This window comes from Prinia subflava, chromosome Z (assembly GCF_021018805.1).
Source record: "Prinia subflava isolate CZ2003 ecotype Zambia chromosome Z, Cam_Psub_1.2, whole genome shotgun sequence".
Lineage (NCBI taxonomy): Eukaryota > Metazoa > Chordata > Aves > Passeriformes > Cisticolidae > Prinia > Prinia subflava.
The window spans coordinates 3278107-3296991 of NC_086283.1; the positions used below are offsets into that span (position 1 = coordinate 3278107).

Sequence of the window (18885 nt, forward strand, 5' to 3'; positions counted from 1 at the left end):
TAGCATCACAAACTTAACACAACTTCTTATACTGACTTATTTTAGACTCTTAATACAGCTTCAGCGCTACAAGAAAAAGCACTGACAATTATGAATGCTAGCTATTGATCTACAACTATTTTGAAAAGCATAGAACACAATATAAGCTATTTGTGATAGAAAAATACTCAAGAATACTGATATATGAAGTAAATAAATCAGCATTTCTGATGCAACACTTCTGTATATATGCTTGACAATGAACCTGGGCAAAGAGATACCACAGTGTCAGTCTTGTCTACCTGGTGAGATGTGGCAGTGCACAGTAAAGCTACTAAGAAGCTGATCCACATTGCTGAGAACATGCTTTTAAAGGGTCTGCGAATTCTGTCAGTGTTTCTGTCAGTTTGAAAAAAGTGTCAAGTCTCATCAGCAAAAAACTCGCTCTTGTCCTATATGAAAAGGTCACACTGTCAGATTTCATCAGTACGTACACAGGGTCTCCTTGAAAAATGTCCAACAGAATTCATCAGAATTGCTACCAAAAAATTCCTCTATGCAAGACATGCTCATGCACTTAAGTTTACTATATTCATGTACCTACAGAAAAAGACCATTTACCTTTCAAGTGTCGTAACTGAAAACTCATGCTGAAATCTTAGTTGCATAACTAAAATACATCAATTTTCATGCCTAGAGTAGAAGGAAGCAATGAGCTTGCAAAACAGAAACAAGCACACCAACTTGGTTCAGGGCTCCCTGGCACCACTCTGCTTTTCTTGCACCGGACAACTCCTCCTTCCCCACTTCATTCACTAATAAACTCCACACCTTCAGCACAGCTAAAGGAATTCACACTCTTCTGAGCTGCTGAACTGTATTTCATAAGGAGACCCATCCCAGGGCACCATAGTTTTTGGCCAGCTGTGGATTGCGACCTGCTGTCACCTCACGTGTGGCAGACATTGCAGAGAAGAGTCTGGAAGGCATTGCAAGAGGTTCTCTGGTCTTTGTAACCACAACTCAAGGCCTGTTCAACTTTACCAATGCCACTTCTGAGGTATTTGTCGCCTGTTTTTAAGGTTTCAGTTTTTCTGACCCTACAGTTTAACGCTGTTACTTTTTGCTATCTTCTCCACGAACCTGAGTAACAGGCTATTCCTTCTCTTTTTGTGAGGAGATACAGACATGCAAAACCCACCGGGAACCATCTTCTAGTGAGCCCTATTTTTGTAAAGTTTTTTTGTCTCTTAGAATGTGATTGCTCAATGTCCTTTTGCTCTACTCTGAGCACTTAGTTACATGAACATACAAATGCTCTGACATAAATTAATTATATCCAGGCAGGATATCCAACACTGAAACTGTGTTACAGCTGAAGCCATGCTGAAGCCTTTAGTGCCACACTTTCTGCCTTGAACAGAAAGATTATTTAATACACCTCATTGTGGGTTATACTACTGCTTTTGTATCTTAGTATGGGGATTTTTCTCGGCACAACAAAAATTCTCATATTCAACCTGTAAACTACTGTAACTCTGACATCTTTTTTCAAATCCTCCCCACTTAACCAACTGCCTCAAATCATTTGTGTAGCACAATATCCCTGAATACAGCTAACACACATGCACTTGCCACTACTGAATGCTATCCAGTATTTATTACACTATCTTTGCAATTTGTCATGATCATTTTGAAATCCCACTTTTTCCTTTGTTCCTGCAGTCATCATCTGCAAATATAACAAAAGAGTATCTTCTATTGTATTATCCAGCTCCTTAATATGAACTGAGCAGATGCACATACATGACAGACCGTATTACGGAGCTTCATCAATTCCACCTCCCTTTCTGATAATGAATTGCTCACAAATTATAAAGTAGTTTGAGAGTCACACTACTGCTGTTTCATTGGGACTGTATTTCTCTACTGTTTTAAACGCCAGGACAATTTATTTCCAAATTCAATAATTTGGTTTATTAAAAATTCAAATCACAAAATTTGGAATCAAATCACAGAATTTTAAGCAGCAAAAAAAAAAACCCCACAAACAGCGATACTTACTTGACAGAGTTTCTCCCGGGAAAAAGAGCCAAGGGTGACCCTTAGACACAGACCCTGGCAGTCTGGTCTCTAGCTGGGTACACGAATTTTCCTGCTTAGGGACTCAGTTTAAATACGCTTTATTTCCCCTTCGGCAGTACTCTCCTCACTGTTTCTGTTAAACACCGGCAATTAAGAGTGTTTACATTAAACCCTGAAAGAGTCCCTCGATCCATATTCAAATGCTAATGTCCAGAGTAAGTCCTTGCTTTGAGGTAATCTAAAGGCCGTAGCAGCGTGAATGACTTGCCACATGTAGGCTAATGACCAGAGTCGGTCCTTGCTTTTAGGTGATCTTTGCTGCAGGTAGGCAGGGTGTAGGTTGGTCAATGTTCATTGTCTTCTTCTGACAGCGTTTGTGCCTTGTATTTTTCACCTTCTATTTCTGGACCGGGAAGATCAGGAGAGGTGCTCCACGGAAATCTGTGAGGCACGCGGGTGGAGCACGTACACACACAATATATTACAGTTTCCAGTTTATAATTATCTATAGAACATGAATTAAATAACCCTATTTTTCACATCTCCTTTCCTTAAAACACCATCATGCAAAATTGAGCTAAAACACCAAAGACAAACTTCCCCCAATGTACAAAGATCTCTTACAGTGGCAGAGAGAAAACCTCTGTGTTGTTCTCGGTGTTTCCAAATTGATTTTCTGTTCCGAGTTTTTCTCTGATACCCTGCTCTTTTCAGTGAAACTAGCTTATATGACGTTAAAGTGAGAAGGGAAGGAAAACCATTGGAAATACTGTCCAATGTGCCAACATTAATCTTGCATTTATACCACCTGCCTTGCAAAAACTTCAGTTAAATAGCACAGAACAAGGTATCTATATTAGGAATAAACCATCACAATCCAGATAAACCCATAATGAAAATGTAACATACTATCTCATAAAATATGGGCTATATCTTAAAATAAAACATTAGCAATACATTTTTTAAGCAAGGCATCAATTTGACAGTCCTGCACGTTAGCATTAAAGACAGTGAATGAAAATCCACAATGCCTTTCCTGACTTAATTTTGCTTGTGAAAGTCATGAAAAAAATACAGACCACTATATTCCTTCAAATATCACCATAACTTTACCAAAACAGTCTGAACGAGTGCTACTATACACAACTAACCTAGCAGGTCTAACACTGGAAGACAGAAGCGAAATACTTACTCCAAAAAACCTTTTTGTTTCATATATAAATAGAGCTATAGATTAGTTCCATTTGATGCTTTCATCAGGGCTTTAAAACATGGTCAAATGTATTGCTACCAATTCACTCCTAAATCAAAGTGCATCGTAAGTGTAGCCATAAGTAGCCATTTTCTACATCACAAATTTTATCAAGTGTCCATCATTCCTAAGCAGCTCAACAGCTTTTGCCATAAGGATTTATTGACTATGACAATACAGCTATTCCCATATACTTTACCTATGAGCCTCTCGGTTTACATATTTTTTCTGTCATTCCAATACAAACAATTAATAACAAAATAAAGAAAAATAACAGAAACATGTCTTGTGAGCATTCTCATTTGATTTCAAGAAAAAGTAACATGCCAGAGTGGCAAATTCATTTAAGCAGGGTGTTTGTTACATATATTATATAAAGATTTGGTACTCCAACTGCCTCCTTTCTGACTGCCCAAGAAAAGCCCCACTGACAAAACACAGCTTTTTGCTTAACTAGCTAAAATGCAACTTCATTTTAAAGCATGTTGGCTTAAGCTGAACCTCCCTGAGAATAGTCTGGCTAGAGTGTGTTTGAGGTATAAAAACGTAAGTATGCATAAGTCTAAATATTTAGGACAACTTTTCATTGCAGAGTAACCCCTTATCTGAAGGCCAAACACAGAGACAGAGAAATTCTCTGAAATGCAGAGAATAAGGTCTTTTTGCTGAAAGCCAAATGACCCTTCTGGACTTAAGCTTACCAGCTTCAGTCAAAAGCTCCACATTTCACTTTAAGCTTTGTGCCTTAGGTATGTATGTACAGATAATTCTTAAGTTGCCCAGTTTGTCCTGGTGGCTCTTCATTCATTATTATATTTTCCTTTCTTTCCAAGTGCCAAAAGCTGCTCACCCATTTATGTACTCCTGTTGCTCCTTCATTCAGGGTTTTTCAAACAGTTCAGTTCATTGCAGAGTTCATGAAAATGCCCTTATGAAAACTTGTCACCTGTTCCTAGTTGGTCAGAAGATCCCTGGTTGCTCTTCAGGGACACTACTGCAGGACAGACGATTCTGTGAGGTACGTGACAAATGACCACGTATGAAAGTCTTGTGAAGAAGTGAAAGACTTCATCAGATTTCTGGATGGAAGGAGAGATTTCAAAGACCTCAGGAAAGTCCATCACAAGACATGAGCATCTACACCATCAGCTCCTTACTTGAGCTGACAACTTGCTTTTATCACTGGTGAGCTTCAGCACTGGAATGAAAGGCCAAGGTGAGAACTCTTCAACTTGCTTTTGTCAGGGAAGGTCCTTAAACCACTGCATTACAGCCTCTGGTAGTCACAGTTAGATCCTGCTTAGCAAGTGTTTCCTTCATCAAAGAACCAGCCTTTTCAATAGCTGAAATGCAAACAGGCCTCCTCTGATTTTCAAGATTAAAAAAAAAAAGAAGGGCTGAAGATAAAGGAGCAGATACTCTGTTTAAAAAGGTAATTCCATCCAGTTTCCTATGATTACCAAAACAGCTTGGATCAGTAATGCAAGTACACATTTGTAATTCCATTCATTAAGTACCCTTTTCCTTTTCTCAACTTTACTTAACAGCTAAAATTTTACCATTACTGTATGAAACTATGTTTACATACAAGTACATTTACCGTTCCTCATTCTTTCTAGAAACTAAGTTATGTTTTGTTATCTTAGGTTTGATTTATCTTTTAAGTAGATTTTGAACAGGTAATTTAAGTTGTCAACCTTCCAAATTAATGACAAGCCATTCCAAGGACAGTACAGTGAGCAGGGCAAACAAAACAAAATTCTTAGTTTGATGCAATTAGTTGACAACCAGTAGACTAAACGCCTTTCATTACTGGTGCACATCTATATATATTCTGGTACTCTATAATGAAGAAGGGAAAAAAAGGCCTGGGTGTGTGAGCTGTGTAGTTTTGTTTCGATTAGTAGCAGATAGCCTGCAAGTTACTATGTGAACATCCATTGTCTATTTCCTATCTACTCCTCATCCAGATCCTCTGGAAAGGAATATATTAAATACACAATACTCTGGAAGATAAAACTAACTGAAAAAAGGAGTTCTTGCTTTTATAACTATTATTTTTCTATGTACTTTCAAGCAAGCATCTGATTCACTCCAAAGAAAGCTTAGTCTAACCCACTAACATAAGTGTGAAAAATGTGAAATGATTAATTCATGTTCTTACAGTTAATGAAATATTATTGAAAACTATAAAACTGTATATATGTGTGTGTTGTATGAAAATGTAAGTTTCAGGACACCTTGTAACATTTTGCTAAACCAAAATGTTGAAAAGGCAGGCACCACCCCAGAAACTCACATTCAGAAAGAGACAAAAGGTTTACGGGAAACCGGCAGCCTCCTCGAGCACGGGGGGAGACCCATCAAGACACCCTCACAGATCATCAAGCATCATCATCCATATCTCGACCATTCATCAGCCGTAAGGATCTATAGAAACTGGACATTAACATATGAACTGAGAACTCTTTCCAGCCTGGTCGGAGACACCCTTGGATTTGAATAGCTAGCCGGGAAACAAAGGGAAATATTGCCGAGGGCAGAATAAAGTGTTTAAAAAACTAAGTCCCGAACCGGGCAAATTTGTGAACTGAAGGGGAGGCAGCAGACAGCCAGGTTCTGTGTCTCACGGTTCACCCTTGGCATTTTCCCGGAAAAAGACTGTAGTATCTCCACTGTTGGTGGGTTTACCGAAATTCTGTAATTCGATCTTTGTTAATAAACCAAATTATTATTTTAATTGGAATATCGTATTGGCATTTATAACAATAAGTGTGAGTGAAGTCACAAGTCTAACACCAGAAGAATGACTAATTTCCAACTGCAGACCTTTGTGAATGGCATTGCTGCATAAACTGTAAAAAGCATAGCTTATCTCTCAGGTGCCAGGTGCATATTTCATGGTCAGTAGCTAGGAAACATCCTCCTAATTGCAAACTCAACATACTGCCAACTAAAAGTGATTAAAAAACCATTTTCTCTATAGACTTCATCTGGATGCTATTGATCTTGGTGGCACTTCGACCAGGCTTAAAATTATTTGTAGACTTTCACTTTTCCAAGTGGAAACATTAATTTTTTAAAAATAGATACTTAATAGTTCATCAGCTGATATTGCTGATAAGGCTTTTTAGATTAAACCACCAGATATGATTTCTGAACAACAACCCATCTTTGAACAACAATTCATTAAAGCCATTTGTAAATTACTGACATTCTGATGCATTTTGAGTAAAACTGATGCAACTAATTTTAAAGTCTCTCCATTAGCCAGGACAGTCCAGTCATCGTTTCATTTCTTCACTATCGTTTCTCTTCTGGGAACAGGAACTATTCCCAGTATCATTAAGAATCCCCTTAAAAATATAACACTTGGTACTAAAGTTTTTGTAACATGAAGTATATCTGCATATATAACATATTTTCAAATTGATTTGAACATAAGAGAATAGTTAGGTGTATCAACAAAAAAAAAACACCCCCAAAAAACCAATCCCCAAACCATGCACTCCAAAAAACCCAGTAGCTAAATCAACATTAACTTTTCAGCATTCACCCTTCAGATTTTAAAATGAATGAAAAAACTGAATACAGAACTATTTTCTCTGTGTATGTCTGTACACCCTGAGAATTCTTCACAACAGTTTGTCAAGCTGAAATTTTCATTTTTTACAAATTTTTGAAGGACCTTTTAAAAGGAAAAAAAGACATTTTCAAGTACACATAACATGACATTTTCATGGTATTCAGTGAAGTCTGGATGTTTTACCAAAATTTATTTTCACAGAATAATCTAAGTATTAGTTTTAGAAAATAATCTAATCCTGAACTGAACTTGCAGTGATGCGTCTAAGATGACACATTCAGAGAGTCAAAAGAATAACTATGTAGGTATTTGTAGTTTGAAATTTCATCCATTTGAATCACTTGCCTCTCTTGTTACAGGATATAAACAAACAGAGCTGAAGTTAAAAGGTTGACACCAAAATTGCTACATATATTGTATCTGGTAGTTTGCAAATTTTTTATAGTTTGCCTAGACATGTTCAGATAACTGTTTTAAAGGTAAAAGCTTAAGACATAAAAGTTATCAGTAACCAGACATTCTAAAAACATGTTAAATAAAAAAGGAATGCTGACAGGCAAATCCCATACCCCATAAAATATTAGCAATCATACCACACAGGAGTCATTGCAGTCAGTATGTAACTATTTATGAGCTACCCTATCCAAAGACACACAGTAACAATGCATGGCTATTGTGAAAAAAGCAAAGGCCCAACGTTTTAATAAAGCATAAACCAACATTCCTCTTACTGCAGTGAAAGAACAAGAAGTTTGAAATTCTGGAAATGTTTATTTTACAGTGAGCACTGAAAGTGCTGTTTCCAATTACAAGCTGACCAGCAACTCAAAGTAAAGTCCCTACCTCCATAAATTTATACATTTACATTGCCAGACAAACTTTTCTATAAATTTATTTATGAGAAAATTTTTATTAGCTCCCTCTCTCTGGTGGGCAGAAAGAATTGAACACATGCAGCAGGTTAATCTTGATATTAGGTGGAGCTTTTTCTGTTGACTTTATAAAAATCTGCATAAGTTATGAACTGTTGTAAGCTTGCATTCTCCATGGCTTGTTGTCTACCATAACCTTTAGAGAATCTAGCAGCATCACATCTCCAACTCTGCATACATACATGCTATGTGATATAAGAGCGAAATCTCTCTACAATGGCTGCTCTCCCATGAGAATATATTCCAGCCTAAATAGACAAACCTCAAAGGTGAGAAACAATGATCCTGTCCTGCACTCTCTGAAGCAGGATCACAAGTTGAATAGAAAAGTGTAAAATCCCACTATTTGTGGCTTTTTTTTTACTTCGAATGACTCTTGTCAGTTTTACTGCCTTTGAGAAATAATTTATTAATCAGTCCTAACTCACAGAAGGTGTCTTAAACAACATTACCAAGTGGCAAAGACAAGCTCTTCTGAACTGCAGAGGTAATTAGAAAAAAACCCACATATTTTGCTGTTCTAGATACATTTTTTACAATACCATTCCTGTAAAACTGAATTATCTGAATATATCAAGACCAGACTATTACGTAGCTTCCTCTAGTGGTCAGTCCCTAAATCTTGTTGATTCTGCTATTTAGTCTTGTTACTTGTTACACACAAATTCTCTGTTCAAATGCTGTAAATTTGAGAAGGCATTAAAATTTATACTGCAATGTACTTCTAATACAAAAGCCAAGGAAACTAAGCCAAAACATAGAGCAAAACATTTGTTAGTGACACTAAAAGGACAAACAGTGAAGTCAGCAAAAATCAGAGTTATTAGTTTTCCCATTTGCCCCCTTGTGAATATGCATTATAATATATTTAGTTACATGGTCAGGCTTGACTTTCCCACCATGAGATTCAGGAAGCAAAGACAGATGTTCAGTTTTTAGCTGAGTCTTCAGATATTTGCTATGAATCATTCAAACTTTTGTTTTGACCCTGAAAATGGTATATGTGTGTGTGTGTGCACATGCACGTTTTATTGAGGCTTGCTGCTGTGCAATTTTGTTTCTGCAAAACTCTGCTGAGGGAGAGGGCAACTAAAAGGACACAGCAAAGCATTCACCAAATTCGAAGGCCACTGAAAACAGATAACAATTTGATTTAGCCCTAAAATACTGCAAGAAGAATCAAGGCAGCTCTCTGTGATATAGAAATTAACAGGATGAAATTTTATACTGAGCATCAGGAAGATTTTCTTCTAGGCTGAAGTCATTAAGGAGGAAAAAGGAAAACCCAAAGGTAGAAAGTGACAACTGTCCATTATAAAATGTATTTTACTGAATGATTCACCTGTTAAAAAGCATGCAATTACATAACATAACAGCCACCTGGGACTCAAAAATAAGGTAGTTAGGAATCTGCTCAGGTGATTTAACTGAAAATAATCCTAAGGATCATGTTATCTAAATTGTACAGAAGTAGAAAATCGTATCACCCACGTGCAGTTTGAAAATCCGTGAATGAGTAACTTTTATTATAAGGGTATTTTTCTGTGAAACAGCAGCAGTAGCTTTTATGTCTAGTAGAATGCATTCCATTGTCTGAAATTCTTTACTGCCTTCTTACTTTTGCCTTTGCATTTTTCTGCACTCTGGAACCAGAAGAAATGCCCCTTAATTTTTTTTTCCAGCTCTTCCACAAAGCCTGTCAACTTCCATCCAGCTTTGACAAGGACATTAACTCCCCAAAACTGACATCACCATTTATTCACTCATACACTGAAAGCAACAATGCACACTGCCAGTGCAGCAAAGCCTGACAAAACATATAATGAAGCAGAAACTTTTAAAATTAAGTTCAAGGACAAATTAATTTTGAAACACTACTGCATATTCCCCTAGGAAGCCTACAGGTAGCTCAAGAGTGCTAACCTCACAAGTCCCTCAAATGCTCATCCTTCCATCACAGAAATTCACATGGAGCTTCCACACACTTGGATAAAAAATCCCAAACCCACAACATACAGACAAAAGACAAGGGCATGACTGACGCAATTAAGTATTACATTTCCTTCCCTTTCTCTCTTTCTTTCCAGGGTACTAGTCTCTTGCCAGCTAAAGCAGCTTGCCCTAGCATTGCAGCTGTGATTTGCTCCCTCGTGCTGTATTTAGGAACATGCTCACCATGACTGTTTCAAAAGAGAGGCTTTCAAACCATTCTGTGCAACACTGACTGTAAGGGTACCTCAGCAGTTAAAATAACCTGACACTACACATCCCTCTGCTGTTGGTATCTGCCTAACCTCACTGATTTTTACAGCTGGAATCAGCTGGAATGTGTCTTCTCCTCAGGAGAGCAGGCAGCGAGGGATTTACAGCACAGTAACTAACCTCAGGTCTCAAGTTTGCTTATTCCCTGGCATACCATTACATCCTTGGGGAAAGATAACACAGCTGATGAAAAATGTCGCAGCCCCTCAAAATAAATAATATCTGTCCAAATTTGGTGAGTGCTGCCAACTCTGTTTATGTTCCTGGCTTTCTCTCAGAACAGCTCTAAAGCTGTGGCTTTATCAGTAAAATAAGGAAAGAGAAAGATTTAGCCACATCTCTATTCAGAAAAAGTTCTAGGCCTGTTTCTTGTCACTCTGTAACAGCATTTTGGCATTACAGAAACCTGAATATGCAGTGGTGTTTGGGTAGCAATGTAGGAGCCTAATAAATAAAACATGAAAGCTGCAGTAGAGAAAATTCAATAAAATTTCATGCATGCTTTTCATTTTTCATGCTAAGGATCAGAATATTAAGTGCATTTCAGTGCCAAATTCTGTATTAAAGTCACTCATTATTCCTTATATTCCCTTAGAGTTAGAAACTCCAACCAAAACCCAGGATGTCAGAGACAGTACAGTCAGTCAAGAGTGTGATAACCTACTTCTGTGTAAATGACAATTAAGTGTCTCTGATGAAATGCATTCTAGAGTACAGCACAAGTTACAGAATTAATACAGTTCTGGAAAGGATGATCCTGATGTTAATTTAAAGCGTTAATTTAAAGAGTATTTTAATTATAGGATTGTTTCTCCACACTCAGATGGTGGCAGAGTAAATATCAATAAACCTCCTCATATATAATAGAACAGAACATGAAAAGAAATGGTCACTGTACCTATTTTGCATTGCTCAGCTTTAAAAACAAAAGCAGCTGCTCTTTGACTGGCCACTGAGTACCAAATTTTAAGCTTTTTCAGGCAAAGGATCACTTTAAACAATACACAACTTACGCATCTCTTCAACCACGTCTGGATCGCATTCCCTGTATTTGTCTATTTCAGTCTTTAGCTGCTCTTTTTTCTGCCGAAGGGCAGCAAGTTCCTTCAGCAGAGCTGCACGTTCCGCCTGAGGATTCAAAGGATATTGGGATACAAAAAAACCCCAAACATTAAATCACACAAAAGACAAGGGCATGACTTTTACATAAAAACATATAAATTTAAAAGCTGCTTTCACTACTGCTTTCTGACTATGAACCACTAGAGCATTTTACTTTATTACACAGAATTCTCTGTGACACTAAATTATACTGAATACTAACTGGAAGGAAAAAAAAAATTAAGGCCAAAATGGCTCAACAAAAGAACAATTTTCTACAACCTTTGAACCACAGTTTTACAAACCCCAAAGAAATCTCTTAATTATTGGGCTTAAAGGTTAAGCAGCATTTAGGAGTGCTAGTCTTGTAATTAAGGATGGCATTACAGAAAAACCTACCATCCACCCTTCCACATATTGAGGTGCTGTGTATGAACCCTCTCTGAATTCATTTGTCTCCTTGCTTTTTCCACACCATTTAAGAGCAATAGTCTCAAAAATAAATTCTGATATTTATGCCATGGTATTCTTTGATGGGATTGTACACAATATTGACCTGAAAGATTCTATCAATCAATAAGAATCTGCAGACACTCAACGTGAGCTCTCCCACAGCCAGCTCAGCACATACTTCTAATTCAGTAGTTACAGACAAACACTGGAACTGGCTGATATTCAAATAATTCAAGCTAGGGTAGCCTGGAAGAGCCAGATTGCATGAGTTTGTAAGCCGGCAAGATTTTACCAGTGTCAATCTCTGTGGTAACCCTGCAGTCTAAGGTGTTTGTGGATTTGGGGGTTTGTTTAAGGTTGTTGGGTTTTTTTCCTCCCCAAACTTCCATATTCCCAGTGCTTTTGCCAACAGTTTGGATTCAGCATGTTCTGCAAATGCAGAACAGAAAGCAAAGTTTCCAGGTGCTGAGGTATGGAGGTGAGATGCTTGGAGACCTACATTGCAATCTAGATTTTTTAGGGCTTCTTCCTGATGTATAATCAGGAAACAAAATGCTGGAAAAAATCAGCCAGAACAGGATTTCCAGACCAATAGCTTTCTGTAGGGCAGGCCACATGCTGGAGAAACCCAAGGCTGAAACAGTTGGTTTGGAAGTATGACAAGCTCAACTATGTGAAAAACCTGTCTGTGATTCCTGATTACAGCCTGTTGCAAATGAATAAATCAAGAATCCAAATTAAAGATACTGCCAAAAAGAAGGTTTTAATTGAATTTGTGGAACTGCAACTTTAACAGAGTTTGATGGTAAGGTTCACTCTATTCCTTACTACATAAATGAAACATACAGAGGGAAAACCTAGAGTGTTTCTGTATAACAGTCTGGATTTGAAGATTTGGCACATTCCTACAAAATTCAGTTTCTCCTGAAAACTTCTGGCTATCCCTGTTTTACTGGAGGTTTAAATCACTTTAGACATCTCAATGCAAGTCAGCAACTTAGAATACCATATGAAGTATTTCTAACTAGTATGTTGGTTATGACAAATATGAAGCCTAGGTTTTTTTTTTCAGTGTTAAAAGCTTCAGCATACAAAGAGCACTGGGCTTTCCATGGCTGTTCAGAACAGTAATTTAGGAATCTATATTACAAATAACCAAACCAACATCTAAGTTTGTAACTACCAGATATGGCAGTTCAGCAACTATTGACAACTTTCATACACACCTCTGGGTAGTTCAACTTTTAAGATATTTTTAAATCTGAAAATACCTGGAAGTACCACATTAGTATTTACAAGAAGCACATACTTGTAGTGCTATTTCCTTGTAGGATTATCTCCCCCCAAAGCAACTTACAGTATCTTCACGTCCAATTTTTGATTTCTCAATGCTTTTTTGTAAAGCCTCTTTCTTCTGACTGCTTTCAGCAAACTGATAAAGAAACAAAGAACAAAATCAAACTTTTTCAGTAACATATTAAACAAAGCTATAAAATGTGCATACATATTAATGTATTTAAATAAACAAGAGGATATATCTTTTTTAAATACATAACTTTAAAAGAAATTAAAATACATTTATAACTTATATAATAAAGACAAAATAAATACAAAAGTGCCCAAATACAAATCTGGGGCTCTGAACCACAGATAAGAATTACAGGAAGCAACTTCAAGTCTAAGAAATTTTCATTCCCCCAGCACATAATTTTGTTCTATACTGCATGTTCAGCATGGGACTAAAATCCTATTTCATACTATAATCTGGCATCTCTAGGCAAAGGACCCTGTAACATGGAGGCTTTGGATCTGATGATTTCCTTTGGTCCTTTTGCAGCTGTCCCTGTTCAATGGAAGCAGTGACAAAAGCTGTCACAGGTGCACCTGCTCAGCTGTGGATACCGGTGTTCCCAAAGACTGGTATGGCACTGGCATGGCCCCAAGCCCTTTTACATGCTGATGAACAGAAGCCTCTGTTCAAAGGCGTGTAAAGCTGTGGCCCCTTTTACTGTGGCCCTTGCACTACTAGACCTCACAGCGATCCCTTCCTTCAAGCCTGAGACAGACAAATCTCTCAGGGCTGGTGTGAATAATCCTTCCATTTTTCTGTTACATCAGGAGAAATAATTTGCCATTTGCTCTCTCCATTAATCTGCCACCCATCTTAAACCAGGCCTTTCCAGTTCAGCTGGCAGTTTTCCAGAGATACTTTGGAAATTCTCAAGCTGAGCAGGAGTATGACTTGACCCTCAGGGACACCATACTCAGCGTCAGACAAAGCACCTTGAAATATTAAATGAGATGAATGAGAATGAAAAAAAAACATTCTAAGAAAATACAGTTTGAAAACCAGTTACTACACTGAAACCAACACAAAAGGGGAAAAAAAGAGAAAAAACTCAATACCATGCTTTTTAAGTACCCTTTGTTTTAGTTTTAAAATGTTCTGAGCACCAATCAGTGTAGCAGTATATCCCACAAATTGTGAAAAGAACAGCTGTCAGAGCTCAAGTTTTACTCTGCCCTACCCCAAAATTCCCCACATGAATCCTCCACTTCTACATTCCCTTTCTCACTGAGGATCCCACCGAGTGCAAAAGCATTTCCAAATATTTCTTGCAATCCCCAGCCTTGATAATTTAACTACATGGTTTATACTGTGTCGCTAATATTAATGCATTCATGCAACATATACTGAACTCCCCTGAAGAGTTATAATCACTTCTCAATTTCAATTTAAGCTAACATTTGGTCCATATTTTCAGAATATTAAATGGAAACAATATCAGGCAGAGCTTACTGCCAAGTCTTGGAGATCATAACATAACAGTAAAAACAAACTCCATACTGGTGGTCCATAAAGATTAGGATACAGCCCAACTGCAGCACACTGGGTTTAGTGGTTCCTTCCACAGCTCCACTTTAAAAATAATTACTCAGTGTTCATGCATGTGTGAGCATGCATGCAGACAAGAAAGTCTCTTTTCTAAAAGAATGTTTTTGTTTTCCTCAATTTATATAGGAACTGTACTAATGGTAAGACATAATTTGAGGAAAAATATGTCCAGCTGCTTATTTGCTGCTCTCAGTGCGGGTGAGCCACAGAGGTAGTGTAGGTTTCACTATGTGGCTTGAAGGTCACCAACATCTTAATTTTGGTGGATAGTCAAAAACTACTCCTTCCAAGCTTTCCCCAAAATTCTTAAAAGTGTAGGTGTGTTAGTTCCCACATGATGCCATGCTAAACAGAGGTATACAGTTCAGAAGAGGGTAAGTACTTAAGTGTTGTGTGCAGTTTGCAGTTCACAAAGTCCAAGGAAGACAAACCCCAGAGCATGTCATTTGGCATCTCCGAACACAGGATTTTTCTGGAACAAAACCCACAGAGGAGGTAGAGAAGCCAAGCAGCTTATCTAGACCCTTACACTGAAAGTGCAAAGAAGCCAATGCTCTCTGCAAGAGAGGTCATAAAGGTGTCACCTTCTCTGCAGTTTTTTTTCATACTCATTAGTTCTTAAGGATTGTTTCTGCTTTCTCTAAAATGGATGTACAGAAGGAGCTCTCAAGGCAGTGCAAATCATAAAAGCTGGTTTCCAGCTTGGAAGCACCCAATAAGGTGTCTTATAATTTTCTTTATCCTCTATATTCCATATCATTTAATAATGTAAGAGACACTAATGACAAACCGTGGGAGATAAAGGTATTTCTTAGATTCAGCCCTACACAACATGCAAGGTTGCCATGCCATGAGGTTAGAATACCTTCCTTTGACTAAAAGCAAAAAGATGATTTTTACACAATCTTATTTAAGATACTGCTTTCTTATCTCACAGATTTTAACGGCTTGGGTATTTTTGGATTTTTAAATTATTCTTTAGTTATTATTTCACATTTAAAAAATTACAAAATAAAATGACACCTCAGTTCTTTGTGTATTATTTCGAAGTCATGTTGGTTATCCTCTATGACAACAAATAAAAGATGAGGATAAGAAAAGGAATAGCAGAAGGAGGCATGATATTGAAAAAAGAAAAAGCCTAACACAGGACAAGGATTCAAAGGGTGAGGAACAGATGGCCAGGGTTTATACAAAGAATATGGGAGTAGCAGAAAGACTTGGATAGAGAGGTAGGAACACAGCTGAAAATAACTATAATGAAAGAAGGAAAGACAGCAAGGACAAAGTAGTCAGAGGAAGAATGGATACACATGATACAATAGTTTTGAAAGGTAAGTGCAAATGGCAAAAGACAGGTTATAGGGCATTAAAAGAAAAAAAAAGCAGAATTTGCAAACATTGTGTATGTATGACAGCAGAGGACCACATCTAGACAAATACAGTGACTTACTTTCCCACTCACCAGCTATAGAAAAGCCTGATTGCAAAGAAGCACAGTAGCAGATGGAGTATTTCAGTCCTTGGAGCAACCTCGGGGACATTTTTCAGGGGAACTGGCAACAATAACCACTCTCAGAGAAATCTGACTCCTGAGAACAGCAGAGAGGCCGGTCCAGAGATAAAGATACTTTGTCCCCTCTATGTTTAGTGAGAGACCTCTGGGCTGACACAAGAACAACCTTCTGCCACAAGCCAACTGACCAGGTGCGGGAAAGAAGTACAGAGAGATTCTACTCCACTACAAAGTTTCTTATTTCCTATCTGGCTGCTCTGAATGAGCACATGATAAAGCAAAACGCAAGAAAGCAGCAAAAACATCATCTAGGGGAAAGAAGAAGGGAGAGGAGATTAAATAATTCAAAATTAAAAAGTTTAAAATGTTCTCCACAAGAACATTTTCATGTTTTCAAAGCACAGTGGGAGCCTGCAAGAAGACAGTTTAATGAAGAAAGTAACTAGCATCTATAAAATAGGAGAGTTGGGGAACAATTTCTTTAGCTTTACAGACCAGTGTGATCCATTAAATGGCCACTAGCCTTAGACATTAATTCAATCCAAAGTCGCCCAAAGGGATGATTTTTCTGCTCTGCAAAGTAGTCACAATGTTGAGCCATAGATGTGTGCAGCAGATTGGGTGTGCAAAGTGCTATGTGCTGATGATAACCACCAGTTCCATCATGGAACTTAGGGTCTGGTTTGTATCAAAGAACACAGATTAGACATACACACATAATTTATAATCTATATGAAAGCATTAATACCAGGCTCCACTTCAGCAAGACACTGATGTACATTTGGAAGAGGAATGTTTAACCCCCCATGATCAACAGCACCAGGTTTCAATTCTATTCCTTCTCAAAACCTGCCTGATAGACTTTTATTCTAGGATAAAAAATGACTTTTTTTTCTCCAGCAAACGTTTTTTGTTGGTCCTATGCCTTCTGATTCCCTGTTTTTAACCACTCTAACCACCAGTATCCAACCAAACATGTAGCTTGTCTCACCAGCACATTAAAATATCTACAAACCTAGTATAACCCTTGCAAACTGAGCCCATAAGTATGTTCACCGGGCAAGAATCAAGGCAAGGTCTCACATGCTAACCACCAAGAGTGCTCACAGCTGTTAGCCCGCTATCATTATGGTCTGAAAGAGAAATATCATCTGTTTGGTTTTCTTCTGGCCAAACACTCAACCAAAAAAGTATCAAAAACTACTGCTCTTGTGAGCGCCACTCACTGTGGCACTACAGAAGAATTAAACACGTCAATTTTCAAATTATTTCTAACTTACAAAGTTGTTTGCTTTGGGTTTGAAGCTCATTGAGTTTTGTTTCAGGCTAAAGGCAAGGCTAGTTTGCTTTTCATTTAAACAAAAGCAGGTCAAGAGGTTTAGGGTAACTTTAAGCAGTAGATAGGTGTATTTCTTTTCTATGTAAAAACTAACTCACTACTGAAAAACTTAAGTGGAATTGACAGAAAGCATGGAGAGAAAGTACTTCAAAGCATTCCTCTGGATTTTAAAGAAATATAACAAAAAATGAAGCTATAAACAGACTATAATATATAGAGAGGAAAAATGCAAAGATCAACAGCCAAAAAACAATCTGAAAATATTGAAAACAGATCTTTGTGTTAAAAGGCAAAGAACATTACTAAAAGACATCTCTTAACAATTACTGTTGACTAATACCTAAAGAGGGAGAAAAATCCCAAAGGGCAGCACACTGAAGTACAGAACTGCTTTCTAAAGTACTACACTAAGCAAGCATACAGATGAAACATCATACAGTAAATTAGGCATGGCTCTGTTCTCAGGCCATGTTGAATACAAGATGAGCCTTTTTGTTTTTGCAAATACAATAAAAGCGGGCTATTGAAAAGAAACAAATGAGAAATGCCCCCTCCACAGGAGCCTTCACACATCCATGTACAAACCTGATGTTGCTACCTGCAATTATTTAAAAAATATTACTACACAGCAAATCTCTCTACATTAAAAGTGTTTTAACTCAATTATTTTCTGTCTTTTTAGATTTGCCACAATACTTAAGTTTGTTTAAAGAAGAAGTCTTGCCAAGAGCTTTTGTTTTTGCTTCATTCATTTTCAACACCATTGGATAAGTAGTGGTTATGCAACAAAAAATAACCGCCAAGGCCAACCTCCTTAAAAGACAAAAGGTGAAAGAAACAGTTGTGCAGGCTCAATGAAAAAACTGGATTTCTGTGGCTGCTTTCAGAGTTGGCGTAATTGGCACGACCTGAGGGACAGATGGCTGTCTACTCAGACACAAATATCAAGTATGCCCCAATCAACTTAAGAAAACTCCAAACCAAAAAACAAAGCTGAAACACCTCATTCAACACTTTTTCACAAATGCAAGCAATCTAATAAGGAAAGCTGAAAGAACTTCAAAAGACATTCACATGACTGACAGAATTACAGAAAATTTTCATACTTGGACATGAAGGATATGATTAAATACCCTAATATGCTTACTGCATATTAGGGGTATTTGAAAAACCTACAAAGTCCAAGGTGGTAGTTAATGGGTCTGTTCAAGGCAGGAAGAACACAGAAAAGTATTTTTGCTAGGAAAGAAAGGGAGATAACGAAGAGAAGTTTTAAGTTTTCCCTAAAGAGCTCTTAAAGATTGCTATCCTAAGCAGCTGGACCTGACAATGCCTTCAGGGACTACGTAGAGACAGGCTCCAGTTAAAACACAATAGTCATCCAATATTCCCCAAGCTCATATTCTGCTTAAAGACTTTAAAAACCAAATCAAACTTTATACCACAGACTTTTAGAAATACCCCAATTCTAAAGTGAGATTATA

General features: G+C 37.5%; 1 protein-coding gene across 2 annotated transcripts in view; it reads right to left on the reverse strand.

Annotated features, from left to right (window-relative positions):
• Positions 1–18885, reverse strand: part of MND1 (meiotic nuclear divisions 1) — a 40894-nt gene that overhangs the window by 8383 nt on the left and 13626 nt on the right. For both annotated transcript variants that reach the window (XM_063422919.1, XM_063422918.1), the window contains exons 5-6: positions 13008–13082; positions 11110–11224 (exon numbers count right to left, since the gene is read on the reverse strand). In XM_063422919.1, the coding sequence (XP_063278989.1) occupies positions 11110–11224; positions 13008–13082 (190 nt within the window). The remainder of the gene's footprint in view (positions 1–11109; positions 11225–13007; positions 13083–18885) is intronic.